At 42.8% G+C, this 27,989-nt stretch overlaps 1 protein-coding gene across 2 annotated transcripts in view; it reads right to left on the bottom strand.

Annotated features, from left to right (window-relative positions):
* The window catches only part of LOC137084601 (alpha-2-macroglobulin-like), a 32,696-nt gene extending 8,196 nt beyond the window's left edge, over positions 1–24,500 (bottom strand). For both annotated transcript variants that reach the window (XR_010906772.1, XM_067450895.1), the window contains exons 1-12: positions 24,346–24,500; positions 23,841–24,021; positions 23,503–23,659; positions 16,489–16,541; positions 16,352–16,372; positions 16,016–16,181; positions 4,022–4,106; positions 1,071–1,182; positions 854–974; positions 637–746; positions 368–538; positions 57–290 (exon numbers count right to left, since the gene is read on the bottom strand). Coding sequence is in view for 1 of the 2 variants with exons in the window: in XM_067450895.1 (XP_067306996.1) it covers positions 57–290; positions 368–538; positions 637–746; positions 854–974; positions 1,071–1,182; positions 4,022–4,106; positions 16,016–16,181; positions 16,352–16,372; positions 16,489–16,541; positions 23,503–23,659; positions 23,841–24,021; positions 24,346–24,431 (1,497 nt within the window). In the remaining variant the exon portion in view is untranslated. The remainder of the gene's footprint in view (positions 1–56; positions 291–367; positions 539–636; positions 747–853; positions 975–1,070; positions 1,183–4,021; positions 4,107–16,015; positions 16,182–16,351; positions 16,373–16,488; positions 16,542–23,502; positions 23,660–23,840; positions 24,022–24,345) is intronic.
* Between the last annotated feature and the right edge of the window lie 3,489 nt (positions 24,501–27,989).

The following is a 27,989-nucleotide window of genomic DNA, read 5'->3' as shown; positions in this document are numbered from 1 at the left end:
CAAATATTACTGCAAAAACATCTCTGTAATAATGTCCATACTGCACATGTTCTCACCATATAGACTATGTCAGTTTTGAAGTCTTCAACAGTCTCTCCAACAAAATAATACTTGATGGTGGCTGTAAACTCAGAGTCACACTTTAATGGTTGCTCAGTATTCTCTATAATCAATTCACTTAGTGTTGGGGTGTATGGAGTGGCAGGCTGGAAGAGCTGAACTGATTTTTCTTCAGTAGAGAAGTAAGGCGTGTTGTGGCTATAATAACGGCCATCTTTATAGACACTTGCCTGGATAATCAGAAATAACTCATGAAATTGAAGTCTTGGAACACAAAAAAACTAACAGAAATAACAAACTCTCTTACAATCAGATTAATACCACTTTTAGAATGACTTGATGTATTAAAAGAGAAGCTGGCCAGTCCATCGCTGTCTGTAGTCACATTTAGGAGCAGGTTTGGGGACCAGGTGTGACCCTCCATAAGATATACCTCTTTGTTTTGAACTGGTGCGCCTTTGAAATTTGAGACTTTGATCTGTTAAAAGTAAGATTTTAAAAGAAAAAAATTAAAGATTAATTCTGTACATATTAATAAACACTTAATAAATTGAGACAAACTCATTTTAATCTTACTTTTCCTTCTATAACTGATCCATGTTCATATGTTTTGGGCAGCTCAGTAAATGTGGCTTTACCGATTTCATAAGTGAGAGATACAGATTTAGATTTTGTCATAGTGATCTCTGCAAATGGTAAAAACAGCAGCATAAATATTATTCAAATATAAAACATAAAACATTAGAAATGCAAGAAAAGTAGGTAACATGATCTGACCAAATCAGCAGCTCACCTGTTCCATCTTCTGTAACCATTGCCTCAACACGAAGAGAATTCTGCAGCCTATTATTTAGTGTAGTGTTGAAAAAGACTGATGTATCTATGGTATGGATGGCACAGCCTGTCTTTTTTATCTAATTATAATGAAAGAAAAAAAACATAGCATAATAACTAAAGAGTGTTTTAATTGTATAAATGGAGGATAATGTGCCATTATTTAAGTCACACACCTCAATGGTTTCCTCTAAACACACTGGATTGGTTTGAGGGTAATGGTAGGAAAAAATTTTACGGCACACTTTCACCCATGATTTCCCAGGTACAGGCTGTCCGTAAGTGTATCTGTGAAAAAGGTACAGGCAAGTGATCTACAGCCCAGGGTTAAGTTAAGCAACTATAGCCCTATTCGGACTGGATTAGATTAACATGGGGATGTGGGGGTAAAGTAATTTTTACCAGAGGTTCTTTGTGATTTTAGTCCTGTCCGAATGTGCCATCTCGGTAGTCATTACGGACAATGTCAGTAAAGATTACCAAGACTTTTACCTTATGTAAAAAGGTCCGGAAAAATGACCTGGGGTAATACTAATCCCTTTCGAATAGACCCGCTGTAAAAATGTGAGGTAAAATTCCATCATTTCCTTTTTAAATGTTTTTTTAAAAAACGCATTTTGCGAGCTTTGAGGCGCTTGAAGCATTCGGTTGCATTGTAGGTGGAGGGACAACTTTGTGGCAAACCTCCAGTATTTTCCGCATATCATTTAAAACAAAAAGAAGATCAAAAGCACGTATTAGAGGCACAACACTTATTTTAGCTCTAGGAAAGTGTCTATTACCAACACAGTCCAATCAGAATCGTTAGACTGGATCTAACTGTTTATTAAAACAAACATTATATTGTAGACCGAGTTCAGACTGGCGCTCATGTGTGTTTGCTCACTTGATAACAGCAACGTCATACGCACATGACGACACGGAGGTTACCGTGGTGTGTAAAGTGAGTTACTCCTCCCACTTCTGCTAGTTTTACTGAGATGTCTTAATCCCGTGCAAATTGACCATTAATATTACAGACGTCCTGAGGTAAAATGACTTTACCCCGACGTCCCCATGTTAATCTAATCCCGTCCGAATAGGGATTAATACAGTCATGTGAAAAAGAAAGTATACTCTTTTAAATTCTATGGTTTTATGTATCAGGACATAATAATAAAAAATTATGGGGACCCTTGGCAGGTCTTAAAATTAGATGAAAAACACATGACATATTGCACAGTGACATGCTGCACAGCATTAACAAATACTAAGCCAAAATGGTGAAACCATGTGTGACAAACTAAGTACACCCTTACTGCTTTCGTAAGAATGACGAGGGTAAGTAGCAATCAGGCGCTGCTAATCAGAGGCCTTTGAATAATTAATCATCAGCAAGCATGACCAACCCTATAAAAGCAGAAATGTGCTGTTCTAGATCATTCAGGTGGGTGTTAACACAATGCCAAGGAGGAAAGACATCAGCAATGATTAAACAGCCATTTCAAAACAATTTGAAGTCCATCATTCTACTTTGAGGAAGATTTTTCACTATAGCGCAAAGCATTAAATGCAGTTGCCAGTCTTTACAAGAGTGGACTTACCCGCAAATTGACCCCAAGGTCAGACCATGCAATGCTTAGAGAAATTGCACAAAAAAAGAACAAAAAGGAAAGAAACTCTCTACTGGCCTCGGATGGCATTTTAAATGTTAAAGTTCATGACAATTAGACAAACACTGAACAAGTATGGCTTGTCTTGAAGGGTTGCCAGGAGAACAGGAGGAACCCTCTTCATGGCAAAAGAACATTGCAGCACAGCTAAGGTTTGAAAATTTGCATCTGAACAAACCAAAACACTTCTGGAACAATGTCCTTTGAACAGATGACACCAAAGTGGAGATGTTTGGCCATAATGCACAGCACTACATTTAGCGAAAACTAAACAACAGCATATCAGCACAAACACCTGGAGGGCTAATGCTTTGGGCTTGTTTTGTAGTCACAGCACCTGGGCGCCTTTCTGTCATTGAGTCGACCATGAACTCTTCTGCATACCAAAGTATTCTAGAGTCAAATCTGAAGCCATCTGTGTGACAGTTAGCCTGACAAGCCAGACCCACATCAAGAGGTTTGGTCTGGAAACTCACCATTGACAGGGCTCAATCCAAGGGGCGGGATAACCGGTTGTCTTTCAAACTCCCTCTGCACGCAATTGGATAGCGCTACAACCAACCAGAGCTATGAAGGTGAAGCAGAGCTAATTGACAGATTAACCTCTCGCCATATCCGGTCGGCAAAACTCCAAACACATCTTCCCTTTTTAAGAATGACTTCAGTGCCGTTCTTTGTTCTTTTCTCAGAGAAAAGCTTAACTCCAAGTTTTCCAGGTTTGTGTTTACTAGTAGCACGCAAGCGCAACTCGGCCGTCATTATGTTAAGCCCCACCCACCATCCATAGAGTATACACAATGTGATTGGCCCGACCAGAGTTTGGTTTTAACAGCTCAGTAGAGTATTAAGAGTTGCTAGACACTCGTGGCAGATTAGATGTGCTGCCGCTAGGGTGCGTCAAGATTTCTAGGCTATATGACAGCTATAGCTTGTCGGAAATTTGGTCAATGATCCCAAGAACACCAGCAAATATACAACAGAATGGCTGAAAAGGAAAATAATAATGTGTTGCACTGGCCCAGTCAAAGTCCAGACCTCTTCCCGATTGAAATGCTGTGCCCACAAACCTCAATGAACTGAAGCAACATTGTAAAGAAAACAATGTGAGAGACAGATAAAGTCAGATAGATAATGATTAATTTAAATTAAATGCTAAAGGTGGTTATACAATCAATCAAATCATATGGTGTATACTTTGTCACACATGGCCTCTCCATTTTGGCTTCATTTTTGTTAAATAAATAAGAATACAATGTAATTATGTCATGTCATGTGATTTTTTTATGATATCCTGATGCGTAAAAACCATAGAATTCAATACAGTAATGTGAATTTCTTTTTAAAGTAAGTAACTGACACTAGAGTTAAAAAAGAATACAATTAACAATTAAATCAAATTAACTTAGTTGTTAAATAGAATGGAAGAAAACACTGCTTTCTTAATGCAGGAAATAAAATAAAATAAAACCACTCACCTTCCGCAAACCTCAATTATCAGTTCCTCTTCTTCAACACTTACTTTATTTGGGCTTTTTACTGTAACTTCAAACTTAGGCAAAACTAAAGTCAAAAGGCAGAAATTAGAATTATTATTATAATTGTTAGTAGTAGTTATTAACAGTAGTAAAATCAGATATGAATATACAGTGGGTATGGAAAGTCTTCAGACCCCCTTACATTTCCCCCTCTTTGTTATATTGCAGCCATTTGCTAAAATCATTTAAAGCTGCAGTCCGTAGTTTTTCCTCTTTGTCGCCATCTCTGTTCGAAAACTGCAATTGCAGTTATTCGCAGAATTATCAACTCTACATGATTAGTGCCCCGGTCGGCAAATCGCGGAGGAATCAAATGTGCAGCTGTCAGGAGAAGCGCTGTCAGTCACCTGGTGTGGATACTGTCATTCACAATCACAGACTTTACTGTTTGAAAGTATGACCGACATAAGAATGTCATCTGAACAAGTAAGTAAGTGATTAATCTAACGATCGTTTATCATATCAGGTCAAACTGCAAATTATACTTTTTCAAACTGTTAATGTTATCAGGATTGCGTGATTACATTTAATGTTTATTAGGGCTACCTGTAGTACAGTTTGCATTTCTGTGGAGTCTAATTTCTAATCGTCATATACCAACACATTAATGTGGAGTAGAGGTGAAGTTCCCTCTCATAGCAAGCACAAAATAACTGATGTTACCATAATGCACATAGCAAAACGAGAAAGGCACAACAAAGGAAAACGGCTCGGGTTATGTATATAACCCTTGTTCCCTGAGAGGGAACGAGCACTGCGTCGGAACGACGAAATGGGGATGCTCCCTAAGCATCAGCGGCTCTGAAGTCTGAATAGAAACTAGACCAATCCGATTGGCGTGCGTGATGACGTCATTGTGACGGCGTACCCGGAAGTATAAAAGGGGAGCCGGCGCATAATGGCGGCAGTTTTTTGCTCTGAAGCATGCGCTCCAGGCGTGCCGAGGTGTGGCGGCGCGACGCAGTGCTCGTTCCCTCTCAGGGAACAAGGGTTATATACATAACCCGAGCCGTTCCCTTTATCGAGGGAACTTCACACTGCGTCGGAACGACGAAATGGGGATGAGTACCCACTAGGCCACACCGAGGGTAGCGCCTGCCCTAGTGTGAAGCCGGAGACCGGGCACAACTAGGACTGGAGCACCCTAGCGCCACGTCGCAGGGAGATCTAGGCTGTAAAATCTGATAAAAGTGTGCGGGGTGGCCCACCCAGCCGCCTCACAGATATCCTGCAAGGGGACCCCAGAAAGGAGGGCCACTGAAGAGGCCATGCCTCTGGTGGAATGAGCCCTCACGGCCAAGGGTGAAGGCAAACTGCGCACCCGATAGGCCATGGTTATTGCCTGGACAATCCAATTACTGATTGTCTGAGTAGAAGCAGGCAACCCTTTCTTAGGTGAACCGAAGCACACTAACAGCTGCTGAGATCTCCTCCATTGTGCAGACTTCTCCAAATAAACTCTAAGTGCCTGAACCGGGCAGAGTAGGTGAAGTCTCCCTTCTTCCGCCGTCACATGAGGCGGAGGATGAAATGCCTGTAGAACCAGTGACCTGACCACCCTTGATGGGACCTTAGGTACGTAACCCGGCCTAGGATGTAAAATAGCCTTTACTCCACCCGGGGCAAACTCCAGGCAAGTTGGCGTTACCGCCAAGGCCTGGAGATCTCCCACTCTCCTAAGAGAGGTAATAGCGAGGAGAAAAGCTACTTTAAAGGTCAGGTGTTTTGGTTCCGCCAGCTCCAATGGCTCGAAGGGGGCCTCAGCCAAACCTCCGGGAACCACTGCCAAGTCCCATGTAGGAACTCTGGACTGAGCCACAGGCCTCATCCTCCGAGCCCCACGGAGGAACTGTACAACCAGCTGGTGCCTACCCAAAGGCCCATCACCCAGAGGTGTGTGGAAAGCCGCAATGGCAGCCACGTACACCTTGAGTGTGGACGGGGTCAGACCCGCAGAGAAACGATCTTGGAGGAACTCCAGCACTGAAGCCACCGGGCAGTTAACTGGGTCCACCTCATGTTCCCCGCACCAAGTGGAAAAGACATTCCACTTGAGGCTGTACAGTCTCCTGGTAGATGGAGCCCTGGAGCTGAGTAAGGTCTCTACCACCCCTGCCGACAGGCCAGCCTCTAGGTACCTGGCCCCATCAGGGGCCAGACCCAAAGGTTCCAAATCTCCGGTCGGGGGTGAAATATCGTGCCCGCCGCCTGAGACAGGAGATCCCTCCTCAGAGGAATCTACCATGGTTGACCTGCCAGCAGAGCTATGATATCTGAGAACTAAACTCGGGTCGGCCAACGGGGCGCCACTAGAAGTAGGCTGACCCCCTGTTGACGAACCCTCTCCAGGACTCCCGGGAGCAGAGCGATCGGGGGAAATGCGTACAGACGCAGCCTCGGCCACGTCTGCACCATGGCATCCAACCCCAGCGGGGCTGGATGCGTGAGGGAAAACCACAGTGGACAGTGGGACGTCTCTCGAGACGCAAACAGGTCCACTTCCACTGGGCCGAACCTCTCGCACATGGCCTCCACCACCTCGGGGTGGAGCCGCCACTCCCCGGGCCTCAGCCCCTGCCTTGACAGGATGTCTGCTCCCTGATTTTGGACCCCGGGACATACATTGCCCTAATGGACAACAGTTTCCCTTGGGACCACAGGAGAATTAGATGCGCCAATCTGCACAGAGGGCGCGATCTCAACTCTCCCTGGTGATTGAGGTACGCTACGACAGCCGTATTGTCTGTCCGTACCAGGACATGTCGGCCGCGGAGGTCCGGGAAAAAGCTCCTAGAGCTTTGTAGACCGCCATCATCTCCAGGCAGTTTATGTGCCAGGAGGAATGACGGCCCTCCCACGGGCCCCTCGCAAGCGGCCGTCCATGACCGCGCCTCAACCAGTGAGGGAGGCGTCTGTTGAAACGGATTCCCGGCAACAGGACGCTCCAAACACTGGCCCCTGGGCAGAAACCAAGGTTTCCTCCATATGACTCGGGAACGAAGGCATCTGCGCGTTACCCTGATCATACGGAACGAATTCCCTCTGGGGGAATTCCCCTTGGTTTTCAGCCACCACTGGAGGGGTCTCATGTGTAGCAGGCCGAACGGTATCACGTTGGACGCTGCTGCCATGTGCCCCAGCACTCTCTGAAAGTGCTTAACAGTGAGGCCGAAGGGAAGAACCCGATATTGGTACGCCTCGCCCCCGAAAGCGAACCTCAGGCCTCCTGTGGGCAGGAAGGATGGAGATATGAAATATGCGTCTTTAGATACATCGTGACGAACCAGTTCCTCGAACTGGATCTGACTCACGATGGGATAGTGAGCATCTTGAACCTGAATCTCCTCAGAGAACGGTTCAAGTACCTCCGACGCACCCTTCCATCCTCTTTGGGAACCATGAAGTAGTGACCGTAAAGCCGGACTCCCTGTCTGGCGGAGGGATACACTATATAGCCTCCTTTACCATCAGGGAGCACACTTCCTGTTCCCTAACCTGCCACTGGGCTGGGCACACCACTATTCAGGCCACACCGATGAACCCCGGTGGTGGAACGCTGAACTGCAGTCTCTACCCTTTGCCCAAGGTACACAGGGCCCCAGCAGATATATTCGGGAGCATAACCATGCGCCGAGATATTCTACTAGGGGAACCAGCCTCTCAAGGCTGGTCCCTGGTACCCACCGAACCTCCTGCCCGACCCCCTGAAGCGGCCACCCGGCAGGGCTTATTCGGGGAGGATTTTCGGTGTGCGAACGCGTTCGCTGCCCAGCCGAAGTCTCCCTAGAGGCGGCTAGAGCAGCATGCGTTCGCAGGAAGTCAATGTGGCCCGAGCGTCATAGACGGCGGATCGCAGCATCGACTTCCAGAAAACTCCACAGAGGAGGCGACCTCGATCGCTCCTCTGGAGAGGGGGCTGGCCAGCAGGCCACTGGGCTGGGCATACCACCATTCAGACCACACCGATGACTTCGGTATTGGAACACTGAACTGCAGTCTGCGCCCTTTGCCCATGGTACATAGGGCCCAAGCAGATATATTAGGAGCATAATGACTATGCGCTGATATATCCTACTAGGGGAACCAGCCTCTCAAGGCTGGTCTCTGGTACCCACCGAGCCTCCTGCCCGACCCCCTGAAGCGGCCACCCGGCAGGGCTTAGTCGGGGAGGATTTTCGGTGTGCGAACGCGTTTGCTGCCCAGCTGCAGTCTTTCTAGAGGCGGCTAGAGCAGCATGCGTTCGCTGGAAGCCAATGTGGCCCGAGCGTCGTAGACGGCGGATCGCAGCATCGACTTCCAGAAGACTCCACAGAGGAGGCGACCTCGATCGCTCCCCGGGAGCAATAAATATACCAGCGAACACAATTTGGATGATAGGTTGAAATACCTAACCCCTCAAAGTCAGATAAATCTCATTTAATTGCACAGAATTAAATGCCATCAAAACACCCAAATAGTGAACACAACTGGGATGATAGGCTGATAATCCAACTCCTCAAAGTTAGATAAATCCCATTTATTTCCTCAGAAATAAATGCCACCATAATCACCCATCACGTGAACATGCTGAATGATAGGCTGAATAGACATATCTAACTCCTCAAAGTCAGATAATGTTTAATTTAAATTCTTTCTCAGAATTAAATGCAGCCCTAATCACCAGACCATACTGTTTAAATATGTATTCAACTACTCGTCATCTACCCGCTGCCTCAGCAACGCGAGATTCAAAAATCTTCCCAACATATTTGGCTTTCATCCCTCGAGATGAAAGACCACAGGCGCGTGGCTGAAACACTCGAAACGCACGTTTCTGTACGCTACGAGCATTTCTCAATGACCAGCCAGCACCCTCAGGAGCTGACTGCAAGCCTCGCTATACAGTATCACATGTACACATATAGCGTGTGTTCACTTTCTGTTGCAGACCCTTAATGCACGCGCTGCCTCGGCAACGCGAGATCGAGCCTGTATTATAAGGTGGCGAGCTCTCGTTTGCTTCACTCAGTCGACGCTGAGCACATCTAATTCCTCGGAATCAGTTTGCTCAAGCATCTGGTTCTCCCTCCCGGGGAAGAGCCGCATCGCGGGCTTCCGCACGGGAACGGAGAACACGGGGTTACTACAGGCAGCCCCCTCGGGGACTGCCTGAGCACCTTATTATGAATGAAGCAGTGTGTATGGTGTTTTAACGTCACCCGCCTCGATGCTGAGCACATCTAATTCCTCAGAATCAGATAGCTCAAGCATCAGACCCTCCAACCCGGGGGAAGATGCCGCCAAGCGGGCTTCCACACGGGGAGGAAGATCGTCGGAACTGTCAGAGGAGGATTGGGAAAGTGCCGCGGCAGTCCCGAAACCCTCTGACAAGTCCCGCTGTGAGCCCCATGATCTGCGACGCCGAGCCGCCTCAGCGACCGCGGGTCCAGAACCACGGGGGTCACGAGGCTGGCCGGTCTCATCGAACACGGCCAGCCGAGAGCGGAGCAGTCTGAGTGTCAGCCGCTCACAGTATTCACAGGCGGCTCCCTCGAGAGCCGCCCGAGCGTGCTGAACACCCAGACACTGCACACAAAGCATGTGTGTATCCGAGCCCGAGATGTAACGAGGGCAAGGATGCACACACTGCTTGAATTCTCTCTCCATTCTCACTTTTATTAAACTAGTCAAACACACTCTTTCAATCGCAACTGGACAAACAACAGTAAATAGACAGACAATGTAACACAGAGCGCCTGCTGAAGAGCAAAGACTGCCGCCATTATGCGCCGGCTCCCCTTTTATACTTCCGGGTACGCCGTCACAATGACGTCATCACGCACGCCAATCGGATTGGTCTAGTTTCTATTCAGACTTCAGAGCCGCTGATGCTTAGGGAGCATCCCCATTTCGTCGTTCCGACGCAGTGTGAAGTTCCCTCGATAAAGGGAACTCCTTAACTGCATGAATTAAAGAAAGCCAACAGGTGTGCTACTCTTACATAGCCTAATACAACCATTGAAATGTTGTACCTGTTCAGCAGAAAAAAAGCTGAATAAACACTTCAAAACGCGGAGTTCACGCCACCTTTAATTATCCTTTTTTTCGCATCGCCCGGGTGAAGTCTCTTTTTTTCACTCCGAAGTCCGAAGACTTTTGCATTTTACAACGGATGAATTTCCAGTTATCACTGGTGACTGTTGTTTGAACCTTTTTGGATCCGCCATCAAATTTAATTATAAGTTTAATTATAACAAGTGGTGAGAGAAAAGGCTATCTCCACTTCCAACATCCTCACATGCGATAGCCTGCTAACCGGGACTCCTTCTTTATGTGTACAGATGTGACGTAATGACGCAAACAAATGCTTAAATTTCCCGGGGAAATCCACCAGGTGATATTTTTCTCCACACATACCGCTTAGAATTAAGGCCAAAAAGTTATATCTCAGTCTCATCAGACCAGAGAATCTTATTTACCACCATCTTGGAGTTCTTCAGGTGTTTTTTTTTTTTTTAACAAACTTTCATGTGTCTTGCACTGAGAAGAGGCTTCCATCAGACCACTCTGCCATAAAGCCCCGACTGGTGGTAGGCTGCAGTGATTGTTGATTTTCTACAATTTTATCCCATCTCCTGACTGGATTTCTGGAGCTCAGCCACAGTGATCTTTGGGTTCTTCTTTACCTCTCTCACCAAAGCTCTTCTCCCCCGATAGTTCAGTTTGGCCGGACGGCCAGCTCTAGGACGGGTTCTGGTTGTCCCAAACGTCTTCCATTTAAGGATTATGGAGGCCAGGGTGCTCTGAGGAACCTTAAACCGCTTAAGATCTGGTACCATTTTTGGGATTTTCACTTGGATTTGGCCTAACCAAATTAAAAAGCTTCCCATACACACATACAGTGGTCTAAGTTCAAATAAGTTTGGTGTCATTTTACAGGAAACCCTTTGAAGTTTCATAAAACACTGTTAAAAGTGATAAACATGTAAGTATGTTGTCTAAAAACTGATTCAAAACTGATTTTCAATATAAAAGTGATTGTAGACTGGATATTTTTTTATCTTTTATCACAGTCTTGGGCATTTCAAAGATTAGTAACAACACTGGCTTTGATGCATTGTTAGATTTGTCCAGCATCAGATTTTAAAGGTGCCCTAGAATGATGTGAAACAATATGTTAAAGGGTCATGAAACCCTACAGCTAAATTTTTGAGATTTTAACAGAGGTATGTGTGTTGAACATCATTGAACATAATGTTAGCATCTGTTAGATTTAATTAAAAGGGGAATCTGGTCAATTTTTATGTTTTTCACCCTATTTTCGTCTTCCGGGTTTAAAAACTACATTGCGTCCACGTCACAGCTTGTGACGTACCATCGCTCTAATAGTGCTACGTGACGCATCGGTGTCTCATTATTATTAATGAGACTGAGTTTTCTTATCCTATGAGAAGACACCGTCTCTTAATTATTCATGACAGCACGTGGTTCTTTCAAATGACAGAAGTGACAGTCTGCGTGTTCACGGAGTAGATGAGAGGAGTTTATGATGGGTCGTAAGTGTTTGTTTCCCTGGTGTAAAGATTCGGGTGTGTTGCATGGCTTTCCCCGCGATGCTGCCAGGGCTAGTCTCTGGCTGCGGGCGGTTGGTTGGCCATCAACTAGCGACACCTCAAAGCTTTATGTGTGTAACAAACATTTTTCGAATGAAAGTTACGAGAACTGGAGACAGGTGGACTTCGGTTTTGCTCAGCAACGCAGTTTGCTTCTTGCCGGCAATGCTGTACCAAGTCCGGAGGACTTTTCGATCGTTTGATCATAATTCTATATTTATAAATGACAATAATAATTGTGTAGGCTATGCATTTCTATATTTTAAACAATTCCGATTAATCTAATATATGTAGCAAGGCATTCGGTTACTTTAAATGGTCAAACAGACGGTTGTCAGTGTATTTTATTGGACTTTAATTTTGCCAGCTTTAAAAATCCTGCATTTCGTTACGTTTAGCCCCATATTTTTGTTGAGATTTGGCATGGGCCACTGCTCTGCACTGATAGATGACAGTTGCTCGCCCCCCTCTTTCTTCCCCTGCCTCGCTCTGCCACACCCACCCCCTCCTCTCTTTTCACGGGCATGCACGCCCATTTAAGTAGCATTTTTCAAAAAGATTACGAGGTGGATTTGAGCTGAAAGAGGGGGTTTCATGACCCTTTAAATTGTTCTCTGATATCTACATAGAGGGTATGTGGCTTATTTAAGGGCAAACATTGTCCAGATACAGTTTTTCAGGTCCATTTACAACCTTATAAATTGTCCCTAGGATGTAATGAGGTTGAGGTTGCTAGGCAACGTGGGGGAGAGGACGCTGGCGTTGTCTGTTCGCCGCTTCTCCACCCACAAATCATGTTAATGTACTATTAGATTTAGATTTTATTTTATTTCCTTATGTTTGTGACTAGTCTAACAGTCAGAGCTACAATTGGGGCTGTTGCTGATTGCTGGCAGCCACTGAGAGGACGTTGTTCGTCGTTTCGCCGTTTTCCACTGCTTCTCTAATGTTTATGTTTGAATTGCTGCGGTTGGTTGGTTCTGGTTTGGAGGACATTTGATGTTTCTCGCCGCGACTGCTCACTGGTGGTCTCCCTTGGGCATAAGCTGCATGGTGGCTGAAGTTTGCACCGGGCTAGCGTCATCTGGGCCATCGTAATCGGCGTCCGGCATGATGTTGGGATGTTCCGCTTCTCGGCTGCGCCGCTGTTCCGTCCTGCATTGCGGCCGTGGAGCGGCTTGGACATCTGCGCCGACCCCGGTGTGTCCACAGAAGTGCCCGGAAAAATGTTCTGCCTCCTGCATGGTGCTGCGGCGATCCCCATCGTTTGAATCGTCATGAAGACCCATCATCTGGTCTTCAGCTGTCGTGCCTCAGTGATGTCATCAGGACACACTACCGCTGGGAGACATTTTAAACATGGAGTGGACCACAGTGTGCTGCGGAGCTAACAGAGACTTCCACCATCAGCTGTTTTCTGTTCACCATCAGCTCTGTTTCTGTTCACCATCAGCTCTGTTTCTGTTCACCATCAGCTCTGTTTCTGTTCACCATCAGCTCTGTTTCTGTTCTGTTTTCTGTGTTGGTTGATTGTTTGTAGTATTCTATATTTTTTCTTTTTATTCATTTTTTGTGTTATCCCCCCCCCCCCCCCCTTTGTTGCACTTTGAGATTCTTCGGAATGAAAAGTGCATTATAAATAAAATCTATTATTATTATTATTATTATTAATGCTCTGTTTTTGCCTTATTTGGAAGGGTCATGAATATTAATGTTGAGCTCTGCTCTGATTGGCTTATTTCAGCAGCTCACAGCTCACAGCAGTTCAGCTGTTCAGCTGGTGAGTCCTGACCATCCTGACAGAACACAGACCGACTAAATGGCACTTTAAGCAAAACATCTCAAATGGAGATTGATAAAATGCAGCTTACTTGTTTATTGGTGTTTTCAGATCATCCTCGCACGAGAAAGAGCTTGCGTTCGTGCAGTTGCCAGATTTCAGCAATTAAATCCCCCAAACAGAGCTTTTCTGTATGCTATCCGGTGTTTTACCTAAACATGTCCAATCTGGCAACCATATGCACAAGCTCTCTCTTGCGTGCGGATGGTTTGAAAACACCAATAAACAAGTAAGCTGCATTTTATCAATCTCCACTTGAGATGTTCTGCTTAAAGTGTGTCATTCAGCCTTCATTTTAGACTTGTCTTTTTTCGTCAACGATATTGCATGTTTATGTAACGTTAGTCACAATGTAGGCTAACGTTACGCAGTGACTGTGATGTAGCCTAATCTGAAATACAAATAGGCAAAAACATCATAGGAAACGCCCTACTTCAGTTCTCAAAAATATAAATACATAACTTATATGTTTACAAAATTAATAGCCTTGTCAAATGACTAATGACTCGTTTTAACTCATATGGTGGGAAAGGTGACGTTTGCTAGAAGGATCGAGTGAACGATCTAAGCAAAGTATCTACGGTTGTATTTTGTAATACAAAATAATATTACCCTTTGTCATTAGACACACTATTTAGTTTTGTATGGTACTTGGGGTTTCCTATTGTTACTGTAAGCATCTTGCGTTATCTAGACAATGCTGTCTCTCTACGAAATTTTCAATTTAATCAGAAATTGTTTAAACAGTCAATAAGTGGATAAATCGCTACTTAATGCTTGCAGGAATACAGTTGTAATTGCCACTTTCTTCAGTTTAAGATGCTGAGCGAAGCTTGCTTGAAATGGGCCGAACAAACGAACGATCTTGAATTAAACTGTTGTGGTATTGGATTATAAACGTCAACCATGAGTGTTGACATTTTGTAACTGTGGGAAGGGTAGAAAAGTCTCCTGCACAGCCTGGAACATGAAGTGTGTCCATGTGAGCAGCTTGTTTACCTGATGATTCGCTCCGTCATTTCCGCCTGACAATGAACATGTTTGGACAGATGCAAATGTTGGAGGCGTGCATACAAATGATCCTCAACGCTTGCATCACGGCTGGGTTTATGTTGAGAAGCACTTTTTTTCCGTGGTGTTTTCGATTCACGAGATTATAAGAAGTAGGAGGCAATGATGTTTGAGACTCACAGTATGTGATGTCCATGTACTGAACTCTTATTATTTCACCATGGCAAGGTTAATACAATTTTTCATTCTAGGGCACCTTTAAAAAAATTGTCCCTCATTTATATGCAGTTATTATACTCTATACAAAAGCCAGAAACAAACCTTTTTTTAAGCACAGGCCTATCTAAAGGGTTAGTGGTGCCAACTGGTTATCAACTGTAAAAATTACACATTTTACTTCTTCCAACAAGGAAAACCACCAACAATAAAGAATGCATGATTATATGGTGTCATGGCTTTGCAATAAAAAAATGTAGTTATAATAGAAGTCAATGGCGCAAAAACAGCCTGAACACTAAAGTAGGAAGACAAATCTGATCCTGTACAAAAACTAACAATGCATCAAATCTAAAGTTGGTTGTATATTGAAAATTAGTCATTTTGTGTGTGTGTGTGTGTGTGTGTGTGTTTTTTTTTTTCAAAATCAGTTTTGAAAATCATTTATGAATCTGATAATTAAAGAGTATTTTGTTTCATCATTATTTTGGTACTGAATAATTTGAACTGAAGAGCCTCATAAATTAATAGAAGTATTCATTCCTAAAATATGGTGCATTTCCATACTCAGTAACATAAATACTAGACTATATAAAATGGGTAATGGTGGAATGTCCCCACCAAAGCTAAGAACAAACCTATGCCCTTGCTCTAAGCTTTCAAATGGTACCACATATGAGGTCATAGCTCCCCCACATACATGTTTAAGTTTAAGTGCAGCAGAAATGTTTTTGTAACCTTGGCCAGATCTGTGCCTTGTTTCTATCAACTCTGTCTCTGAGCTCTTCAGGCAGTTCCTTTGACATCATGATTCTCATTTGCTCTGCACTGTGAGCTGTAAGGTCTTATAAAGACAGGTGTGTGGCTTTCCTAATCAAGACCAGTCAGTATAATTAAACACAGCTGGACTCAAATGAAGATGTAGAACCATCTCAAGGATGATCAGAAGAAATGGACAGCACCTGAGTTAAATATATGTCACAGTGTGTCACAGCAAAGGTATGAATACTTAGGACCATGTGATATTTCAGTGTTTCTTTTTTAATAAATCTGCAAAAATGTCTACAATTCTGTGTTTCTGTCAATATGGAATGTTGTGTGTAAATTAAAGGAGAAAAAAAATTAACTGAAATGATTTTAGCAAATGGCTGCAATATAACAAAGAGTGAAAATTTTAAAGGGGTCTGTATATGTTCTGTACCCACTGTATACACATATTATTGAAAGTCTTCCTATGAAACACTGCAAATTTCTAGTAGTATGGTCAACACTTACCATATTTTTTCACCTCAAAATCATGTGAGATCATCCTGTCTCCAATAAAAGCCTTCAGATTGTACATGCCTTGACGGGCCTCTGGGTTTAATTCATAAGAATGCTGCAAAATCCATCTTGTTGAAGAAACATTTGTCCATTGACCGATCCGATTACCTTGACCGTCCTGTTTAATACAGAGAACACAGTACAGATATTTAGTTACAGTCAGCAAATCATAACCTGACTATCAATGAAGAAATGTGTAATTAGCCAATTGAAAATTAAATTATTGCAAATATTATACAATTTATATGAAAGCTGTTCATGACTGCACAGAATGTTTTGTGTTCTTACCTCAAGAACCACTGTACTATACTGTAAAAGATCAAATAGAAATTTAAGATAAAAAGCCAAAAATGTTTTTATTTATTAAACATATTTAATAATTCAAGAGAAAACGAGGGTGATAAAGATGCAAGATAAACACAGACCTGCTGATCAAGGGGTGCAAAGTTTGTATCCATGGTGACAACTCTGAAGTTCACTGTGAGATAGAAATGTGTATTTAAAAAACTCCACTTTTGACATCTTAAGCTCTTATGTAAGGGACACACTTACACTTAGTCTGCATTTCACCCCTGTTCATGCAACCTCATCATACTTTCAAAGCCCAAAACGGTAGGAAACATATCGTTAAAATAGTCCATGAGTCCACAGCGATGAGAACAAATGTTTGTGCACAAAACAAACAAAAATAATGACTTTATTCAACAGTTTGTTCTCGTCTGTGTCATTCTCCTATGCAGTTTACATTGTAAATACAGTACAGTGCTTCTGAGTTCTACATCAGAATGCCGGCTCACCAAATATCTTAACTTGTGTTCCTAACATGAACGAAGGTCTTACAAGTCTGGAACGACATGAGGGTGAGTAATTAATGACAGAATTTTTGGGTGATTTGTAACCCTTGTTCCCTGAGAAGGGAATGAGATGTTGTCGAAGATGACACCTCCACACATCCAGCGTGATAGCACATGTGAAACTAGTCCAATTTGATTGGTGTTGAGTCTAGACGTAACATGAAAGCGTACATGAAAGCTGCCAAGGGGGGCCAGCACAGCAAACAAGGGTTACAGTTGTAACCTAAGGCATTAAATTTGTGGGAACTCACGCTGTATTTTGGGGAATGAAATACCTACTGCCCTAAACTGACTAGTGCCTTTCCTGGAGTGAAGCTTGTCCAGGCAAAACTTGACTTGAGATCTCGGCATGGGGGGCATGTAGAGACCCTGGCACTCCATAGGCCTCCAAGGCCCGAACAGGGCATAATGAGTGTAGCCTCTCTTAAACAGCCGGCACAAGTGGTGGAGGATGAAAGGCCTGCAGTATCACAGAATGTGCCACATTAGACTTGAGGCAAAAGGGAGAAACAGAGAGAACCTGCAGGTTGGGAACTATTTTGAGAGATGTAATATCTAGCAGCAAAGCCATCTTAAAAGTCAGGAACTTCTTTGACACCTCGTCAATGGGTTCAAAGGGTGCCAGGGATAACCCCTTCAAAACTATAGCCAGGTTCCACACAGGAACATAAAGTTTCCTTATAGAGGGAACTCTAGAGTTTAAAATGGTCTCAACAACCTTAGTTGAGAGACCAGTACAGTATACCAGTATACAGACCCATAGCTTCCATTCACCCCATCCCGGTGGACCCTTGTGGGAGCAGAGCGATCAGAGAAAATGTGTACAGGGACTGCCTCGGCCACGCCTGCACCATGGCATCCAGCCTCAGAGGAGCTGGATTCATGAGGGAAAACCAAAATGAACAATGAGTGTTCTTGTGAGAAACGAACCTAATTCTGCTTGACAAAACTTCCCCCAAATCAACTCCACCATATCAGGGTGGAGTCTTCATTGCATGGGCCTCAGCATGGGCTGACATCTTGCTGCAACAAGATGTCAGCCACCACCACCAGGATGGCCCTGTCCATACCTCCGTACCTACGTCGGCTGCACCCTGCTCTCGTCTTTAGGCAGGAATGGCAGATCCGATACCCTTTGATTATGCACTACAGACGGGGCCTACACCAAATGACTTTGTACATATCAGCTTGCTGAGCTATTAATAAATGCACTATTGTCGAAATATTTCTCCCGAGTCTTTCCTTGAGTGAACTTGGCGGTGGGGGATGAACTGTTTGAATGTGGCTGACTGTCGCTTCGCCTCCTGCAAACTAGTCTAAACCACTGTATTTACGGTGTCACGGAAGATGCCAGAAGGCAAAAGCATGGCATCAATGAAGAAAGCCAAGTCCTTCTCACTGATTCCAGACAAGTTCAGTTAAAAGTGCCTCTCTTTAGCCACTAATGCTGCCTCAATAGGCCATCTCCCGGATAGACTGCAGCCTGACAAAGCTCTTTTAGATATTTAAGGAGACCTCCTTATAAACAACCTGGTATCATACTTTTTCTCTGCCTTAGCAGGCATCGGTCCTGAGCCACGGGAAGCACAATTCTAGCCTGTCTAATCAAACAAGCCCAGGCAGGAGCGAAGCGGTCGGAGAGGCACCAGCTCACAATTCACACAGATAGCCCCCCTTGAGAATTGCCTGTGCATACTCGGCTGCAAGGCAGAGAACACAAAACTTGTGTGTGTCCCCTTCTGTGATATATCTGGAACAGGGATTGACACTTGAACTGCCTATGGCTCGTTATGCTTATTATTTTATAGTTTTTTGGTAAAGTGCTTTGACCACACTGGAACCGTTCCCCAAAATGTCACCTTCAACATAGTCCAAGTTCTCTCATAAGGGAAGATGTCTTTTGAGTCAAATTCAACTGTCACAGCAGCCTGTTTTAGCCGTAATTTTACTAAAAAAGCTGGCCAGTTAGAATCAAGTAGACGTATTGTAGAGGAAATTCCTTTTCACTAGGCCTTAGTAGGCCTCACTAGGCCTTAGCTACAGTATAAGCTGGCCTCGGCTGAGCACCAAGAAACCAAGGTCTGCCGCTTGTAAAAAACATCAAAGCATGAGAAACAGGAGATATTACATTAATTGTAAGGGGAAAATTGGTGAGAAGCGCTAACTGTCATGTTACTGGGAAGGCGGGATGGTCCACAGATAAATATGATACATTGTTTGTATATAATTGTGGAAAAAAACCATGAAGTGAGTGTAAAAAGAATGGTGCCTAATGGATGAGGAAGAAAAACTAGTGGCAGTCGGCCACCATTACAAAGAAGACTAGATAAGTTTATGAATAGAGCAACTGTGGCAAAAGTGTGGGGAGTAATGCACCTGCCATAAAATCTTGAGCTAGAACTGTATAAAAGTGTGAGCTAAGGAAGAGATGGTCAGATGAACAGCTGCGTCTCACTTTGTTGTCGTCCACACAATAAAGTTAATTTCTTCTGAGACCTGGAACTTCGACTCTGATAGATTTTTCTTTAAAAAGTTAGAGAAAAGTAAGAACTTAGAATTTGCCACGACATATTTGGCGAACCAGATTGGCAGGAGCCAGAAAGGGCTGGGCTGGGGCCCTTGGCGGCTTGGCACTTCTTGACAAGAAGTGCTGTGTGTAGTTTTAGATTAAACGCAAGAAGTGCGTTCGAATGTATGAAGTGCATTCAACACATGCAAGAAGTGCTGTGTGTAGTTTTAGATTAAACGCAAGAAGGGCGTTCGAATGCAAGAAGTGCATTCAACATAAGCAAGAAGTGCTGTGTGTAGTTTTAGATTATAGATTAAACACAAGAAGTGCGTTCGAATGCAAGAAGTGCATTCAAGACATGCAAGAAGTGCTGTGTGTAGTTTTAGATTAAAACGCAAGAAGTGTGTTCGAATGTATGAAGTGCATTCAACACATGCAAGAAGTGCTGTGTGTAGTTTTAGATTAAACGCAAGAAGTGCGTTTGAATGTAAGAAGTGCATTCAACATAAGCAAGAAGTGCTTTGTGGTCATCTGCAGGAGAAGTAGATGTATGTGTGTGTGTGTGTGTGTGTGTGTGTGTCTGTAAGGGTACACTTGTCTGGGAAGTGATCCAAGCTTGATTGAGTCAGACAAGAAGAGACTGGTCTGTCAGGATAGGGATAGTGTTGTAAAAAGCGGAGCAAGTCCAAGGGATGAGGTAAAATAAAAAGGGTATATTGTCTGTATATAATTTGTAAGATAAGAGAAAAAATAACAGAAGTGTCTAATCATACTTAAATTGCTTTGTACATAAGCTAAGTTTTTTGTGGGAATATATGACTAGACAAGTTTGTGTGCCATGGAAAATAGTTGTCCCAAACACAGCAGAGGAGCAGGGGTTAGGACTGGAGGGGACTGTGTGGAATAAGATATATTTGTTTGCCCAAGTGGGAGCGTGCTGCTGTGCAAGGCTGTTGGGAAGGTATAAAGAAAAGAAAATTGAACAGCTGCTGTTGTCAGACCCAGCTATATTATCAGTATTTGCAACTGTTAGTATAAATTCATATCTAACTGAAGGACAAACAATTATATTGGCTTTTAGCATCCCACACTGAAGAACTTAAGTGAACAGAGAAATGGGAGAAATTAGTCAAACTCCCACAAGATTGTGGCATGAGCATTGGCAGTCTACTACTGCTTGGTATGCCTTGAACTAAAACAGATTAATTATTGTAAATAAATCAAACAAAAAGAGAAAATTTTAAGAGCTGCTTTAAGAACCAAAATATTCCCAGAAATTGTCTTTGTCGGTTATTTGGCCATTGTCCAGACTGCAAGCGTTGTGATCTAGACAGGGAGACACAGCCTTTGATGATTCAAATATTAAAAGTCAATGAAACATCTCTTCTACCCTCCCAAAGCCATTGAAAAGCTGCATATTTGAAAGAGTATGATTGGAAACCCGGGTGTATGAATGTGAGCATGTGTGTGTTTGTGAGAGCATAACTGCGCAGTGTGTGAAAGCAAGTGTGTGAAAAGTAGAGCGACTGAGATATCAGACAGAGGAAGTAGATGTATGTGTGTGTCTGTTGAAGTTTGAGAGAACTTTGTCCTTTATTCCAGCATGTGGAAAATGCTGACAGGGAGAAATGTAGAAGAAGGAATATAGCATACAGAACATAGCTAAGCTATAAGAAAGCAAAAATAGAATCCAAAGAGATCTAGAAACATTTTTAGCTGGAAAGTGAGTATGTGGATGCAAAGGGACAGAGAAGGGAATTAAAAGATGAAAAGAAAAAAATCAAAATCAATAAAATTAGTAACTGTCGCATGGAATGTCACATTGCATATGTTCAGTAGCATTTGTTCTTTTGCTCTGGAGTAAATCCGATAGGCCCGGGGATAGATGAGCTGGATGAGTTTCTGTAAAAACCCAGAGGTGAAGTAAGAGAAGGAGTGTTGTTTTGTTTTGTTTTACTTTTGTTTTCTTTAAAACTGTGTTTTCCAAGAATTAGGGAGTTAGCCCCACTGTGTATTTTATTTTGGGAAAAATAGAAATATGGGTAGAGTAGGTAGGAAGAGTATGATTGTGTTTTGTTTGTTATTTTTCTCTTAAAAAAAAGCCTTCTCACACTGTATTTTTATTTTATTATTATCATCTATTACCTCTATCTGTTATTTTTATGCTCATTTACTCTTAAACTGTGATAGAGAGGGGACGACTAAGGGTCTGAAGCAGGTCATTGTCCGTGGTACGAGATGATGCAACCAGAATAAAAGGCAATGTTTAGAACAATGTTATAATCAGTATTATACATTAAAAAAAAGAGAAGAAAAGAAAAGAACCGTTTTACATTTATTGTAGTTTGAAGTGCATTGTAAAATCCTATGAGAGCAAAGAAGGAGGGATCGACGAGCACCTCAGTGCTTAGCAACTGGGCTAGACTCTACTTGTGGTTTAAAAACCCGCTGTCAGCCCCAACACCAGGTAGCACTCTAGGCTGAGCCGGAGTACAACTGGCAACGGTGGAGCAACCCAGATAGTGCTTCAGACCACCGGAAGCGTCTGAGAGTTCCTCTGGCATCGTGGGATACATGTAACTAACACATTTATGGTATAATCAATGGACAAGTTAATATACTGAATTAATAAAGCTTTGAAATAGTATACTACTGAAATGAATATAGCGCACTGATTTATCAAATGATTTGTCACAATGATGTTCCCTCATGATTGTATTAGTTAGGGAAATGAGATCTTTTACTTCCTTCTAGCCAAAAGAGAGGGGAGATGTTTAGTCTCATTTTCCAGCTGGAGTATGTTCACATGAAGGAGGTCCATTGGAATAAAAGCAGGAATGGCTGATCATTAGCCATAGATAGTTTAACTGAAAGAAGGCTGAATTTATGGGGACATACTCTGGTAGAAGGGAATAGGTGTGGGACTCAGACTAAGTCCCAAAGGGGGGATGTGTAGAGGAAATTCCTTTTCACTAGGCTTTAGTAGGCCTCACTAGGCCTTAGCTGCAGTATAAGCTGGCCTCGGCTGAGCACCAAGAAACCAAGGTCTGCCGCTTGTAAAAAACATCAAAGCGTGAGAAACAGGAGATATTACATTAATTGTAAGGGGAAAATTGGTGAGAAGCGCTAACTGTCATGTTACTGGGAAGGCGGGGATGGTCCACAGATAAATATGATACATTTTTTGTATATAATTGTGGAAAAAACCATGAGGTGACTATACAAAGAATGGTGCCTAATGGATGAGAAAGAAAAACTAGTGGCAGTCGGCCACCATTACAAAGAAGACTAGATAAGTTTATGAATAGAGCAACTGTGGCAAAAGTGTGGGGAGTAATGCACCTGCCATAAAATCTTGAGCTAGAACTGTATAAAAGTGTGAGCTAAGGAAGAGATGGTCAGATGAACAGCTGCGTCTCACTTTGTGGTCGTCCACACAATAAAGTTAATTTCTTCTGAGACCTGGAACTTCGACTCTGATAGATTTTTCTTTAAAGAGTTAGAGACAAGTAAGAACTTAGAATTTGCCATGACAGTATCTCACAACGCTATAATGATTATCACACGTAATAATCTATAGCAGGAATGTCAAACTCCTGGAGGGACACAGAGTTTAGTCCAAACCCTGCTTCAACACACAGATCTGTAGATTTTTTTAAAAACCTGAAGGACTATATTAGCATTTTAATCAAGGTTGAAACTAAACTCTGCAGGGCTGTGGCTAGATTTACATAATCAGTTATCTGTACTTGCAAGATTTAGTCTGAATATATGTTTGAATGCGAGGGGATTGTTCAAACACACTTTATGAACATTCATGTTTCCAAAGCTACTCATCCTTGTCTGCTTTCCTTATCTTTTCTGCTGCTCCTCTTTTCTGTTTACAATTTTGTAAATCCATTGAACTGTTTACTTCTTTTATCATCTGCTGGTTTGTGCAACATTTTATATTTTTGACCTATGGTACATCAGCTCATGGCATGATCATAATATGCGTTATTTAATGTATGAGTGTCACATGTGATCAGGGATGTCAGTGACACAAGCATTATTTACTGAAGACATTGACAGCTCACCTGTCTGTCCTGGAATATAGATGGGTTTATCAGTCTGGATAAAGGTCAGAGGATGGTAAGGCTTGAACAACACTTTTCTCTCTTCAGTCATCTTGAAAGTCTCTCCCTGAAGTTCAACCTTCATTTTCTGCACTGATTCTCCTTCAACCAGAGGAGCCTGGTGAGAAACAATATACTGTACTCAAAAACTGCCATCACAAAAACTAGATGCATAGTGAAACTAACATATTTAACGGAAAGTAAAAGTGATGTGTAGCCATGTTGGCCTATACTCAGAATTTCTGCATTTCGCCCCCATTTCATATAGTTATTATCTTGTGCACATTTTAATGGCAGACCTTAAAGTTAAAGCAGCGATGAAACTCTTCCTCAACTTTCTCCTGTAGCAGTAAAGTGTTCTGGTTACCATGAACCAGATGAATGTTCATGACAAGGCTTTCATTGGGCTTGAGAAGACTTGCACACAGTTTGGCCTCTGATCCCGACTCGATCACTGCAGGAAACGTCACCATGAAAAATCTGTTGAAAGATAATCATATAATATGTTGGAGTGATTAGGTACAGTAAGAAACATAAAAAATGGGAGTTAAAATCAAACTGTGTAATGAAGTCTAGTGACTTTGCCTGTTTATTTAGAATAATATTGTTCTTAAAAATACATTGTCATTAAATATAAATTATCTTATACATGCCTTAATTTGTCTTTCAAACAGCAAACCTCTACTGTGCAACACAGATCAGTTAAATAAATACAGGAGAAATCATCAAGAATAATGTAGGACTAATAATTTATCACATTTAGAAAGTAAAACACAGCCTTCCTCAGCAGAAAGTGTTACTTACGGCCCTGATGTTTGTCCATTGACACAGATCAGGAGGAAAGAGAGCAGAAGGAGCCATTTCCAACAGCAGCTAATATTCAGAGCCATGATGACGAGCGATCATCGAGGTCATGAGATGAACTGGACTGTCTCTTTTAAAGAGACTCATGCTAAAGGAGGTCCTTTAAAACATTTGTATTGATCATCTGATTAATGATTCAACCATGTAGGCAATGCAGTTCAACAATCTGTCATAATATGACATTTTTTGGTTTGTCCAAAAATGTATAAGTGATGAGTTTGACAGATGATAAATGCAAGCAGTGAATGTAAAGACACAAAACATCTTTACTCTTGCACACATTAAAATAAGGCAACATTCATTTTATTATGAATGTTCCTGACTGCATAATTCAGGGTTGACAAACTTAAAGGCAGCATGTTGGAATATTCAAGCATGTACATCTAAATAAATAGTAATTTTATTTGCTGTGAAAAGAGAAGTTGAAAAGTTCAGATCTTAGTAGTAAACATGCAATATATCACCTGAGATCTTTAAAGTAGTATAAGTGCACATGTGATCTTCTGAAAACAAACTCCTACTCTTATCCTCTTCTACAGAGAAAAGCACAGCTACTGACCTTTAACTCCATGTAGACAAATAGTGGGGCCGAACATCCAGTGGCACATACACACACCCACTCAAATTGAGAGGGAGAGATACTGTAATCTACTGTTTGCATTTGTAAGTTATCTGCCGCCTACACAATACGACTAAACATGCCTACTGAAAGTAACCTAAAATCTGTTGTGTAATGTTAAATGTGCAAGATGCTTGCTACCTGAGATAATATGTGATTTAATTATTTCATTTTCTGAAAAGTTCGGTGTCACAGGTTTCATGTGTTTATATTTCAAGGCAGAATATATAAAATAACAGTAATTGTTAATTATTATATTTTTATGTCATTATATTTAAAGTGGTGATGAATTGAGGAATCAACCTTTCCTTGAGCTTTTGATGTATAAAAGGTCATGGTAATATAATAATATCCTGTAAGTTTCAGAGCTGAAAACTTCCTTGTTAGTCAAAGAAAAGCTTTTTTAGGCACCAGGCTCAGCAAATGGTCCTGTGCTTCATACTGACGTCAGTTGCGAGACGAAACACCGACTGTACAGCGCGTCTTATCCAGTAGCCCCGCACACCGACTCATGGAGGGCTCGTGCTAGCTGGTCAACAAGAATAAATATGCAGAGAAAGATTAAGATATTGCACTATTCCTGGTTGTGGAAGATCGCAGTTGCTGCATAAGCTTCCTTCGGATCCTAATATTAGGAATGTGTGGTTGAACTTTATTTTTAATGAAGTTCCAGCTCACATGGGGAAGACATGTTCACTTCAGTTCACTGCGGGATCGTTTGTAAACAAATCTCCGGTCGATGCTGGACTCAGCACGCTGGACTCAGACACGTATGGGCCAGGGCTCGCAAAGCCCGGCAGGCCGATGACTCTCTCTCTCGATTGCGGACGCACCGAACGTGTATGTGTGCGCGCGGTTCACGCTTATATTGACCGATCTTGCGGGCTATATGTAATATAAAAATAATAGTCCAATCAATCACGAGTCGATGAGAAATAAATCATTGCGTTTGTTTGATGAAGACGTTTACGAGCCCTGTGGTCGAGAGAATCATTCTGGTTGCCCCTCCCCCCTTTATTCTCTCCTCTCCCTGAACTGACAGGGGAGCTTAAGCTCATTAAATATGCAAATCTTCTCCAATCCTAGCCGTGGGCGTTTACTTTCAAGTCTCCAGTGCGGCACGCCCATCAAAACCCAGTGTAGAAAATAGCCTATTACTTATTCGTTTTGATCTTTTTGAATGTAAAAACCACACGAACATCATTAGTTGACCTCAGAAAACAGTATAAAAAAATTAAAAAGCCAGTTTATTTAATATCCTGAATATTATCAGGATAACATATCTCTGAAAAAAAAACATTTCAGCATGTTTTCAACCCGCGTACGGGGGATGGGAGCTCGCAATCACAGCTCAGCTCGCAGCTGCAGGCATTCATGTAAACGGAGCTATGCGTAGCAAAGTAAGTGTTTCAACTTCTCAAATTAACTCCTATGAAAGTTAAGCTTCCAAAGGCATGAACTGAAAATGCCCCAGATTGAACACACGCTGTGAATGTATGCCGCGAGCGTGATTACCTCAGATCTCGTCATGAGAGCTCATTCAGCTAATTCGTGACAGTGAATGTAATCTGACTCCTGCAGCGGTAGTGCTGTGACCACCGGAACTGGAACCACCGAAACATGATCCACCGGAACAGGGACCAGTGATGCACGGGTCAATGTATAAACAGCCCGCACCCGACCAACTTTTTCAACTAACCTGCCCGCAACTCGGACCGCAAAAAAGAAAATATTTTTATAATATACTCATTTTGGATCAACCCCCGCATCACTGATAGGGACCATCGGAACTAGATCCACCGGAACACGATCCAGCAGAACTGGGACCACTGGAACACAGACCACCGGAACTGGGTCCACCGGAACACCATTAGTGGGTCAACCAGAACATGATCCATCGGAACTGGGACCACGATCCACTGGAACAAGGACCACCGGCACTGGGACGGAGAGCGCTTTTCCTCTCCTCCTTCATTTGGAGATCACCAGAACTGGGACCACTGGAACGGAGTCCACCGGAACATGATCCACCAGAACAGGGACCACAGGAACGGAGTCCACTGGAACATGATCCACCAGAACAGGGACCACAGGAACGGAGTCCATCGGAATACAATCCACTGGAGCAGGGACGGAGAGAGCCTTTTTCCTCCTCCTCCTCCATCTCTGGACAGTCGGCTTTCCTAATCAAGTCCAATCAGTATAATCAAACACAGCTGGTCTCAAATTAAGGTGTAGAACCATCTCAAGGATGATCAGAAGAAATGGACAGCACCCAAGTTAAATATATGACTGTCACAAAGCGTATGAATACTTAGGACCATGTGATATTTCAGTGTTTCTTTTTTAATAAATCTGCAAAAATGTCAACAATTCTGTGTTTTTCTGTCAATATGGGCTGCTGTGTGTACATTAATAAGAAAAATCAAAAAATTGCAAATGCTGCAATATAACAAAGTGTGAAAAATTTAAGGGGGTCTCAAAACAACATATTTTCCTTTACTGAAAAAAAAAAAAAAACGCTTTAATCCATACATTTACTCTCCTAATGAAGGCCTTTGCAAAGCATGCTGGGAACTACAAATCCACTGTCCATTTTGTTTGTTTTACTCAGCAATATTAAGTTGGTCATATACCCTTTTACTGCTAGATAGGGGTAAATATCACACAGTGTAGCTTTAACATAAATAAAAATTCAAAACATAAAACAAAGACTTTGCAAAACCAAACAAAAGACTTGCCTTGCCTTGCCTTGCCTTGCCTTGCCTTGCCTTGCCTTGCCTTGCCTTGCCTTGCCTTGCCTTGCCTTGCCTTGCCTTGCCTTGCCTTGCCTTGCCTTGCCTTGAAAAGAAACTCACCAACAGTAGATTTACACATTCAATAACAGACAAAGACTATGGCAAACATGAGGGCTTAAATACACAAGGGCTAATGACAAGACAAGGGACACCTGTGAACAATGATC

This window comes from Pseudorasbora parva, chromosome 8 (genome assembly GCF_024679245.1).
Source record: "Pseudorasbora parva isolate DD20220531a chromosome 8, ASM2467924v1, whole genome shotgun sequence".
Lineage (NCBI taxonomy): Eukaryota > Metazoa > Chordata > Actinopteri > Cypriniformes > Gobionidae > Pseudorasbora > Pseudorasbora parva.
The sequence above is the reverse complement of the archived record's forward strand: the minus strand, read 5'-3'. Positions and strand labels throughout refer to the sequence as shown.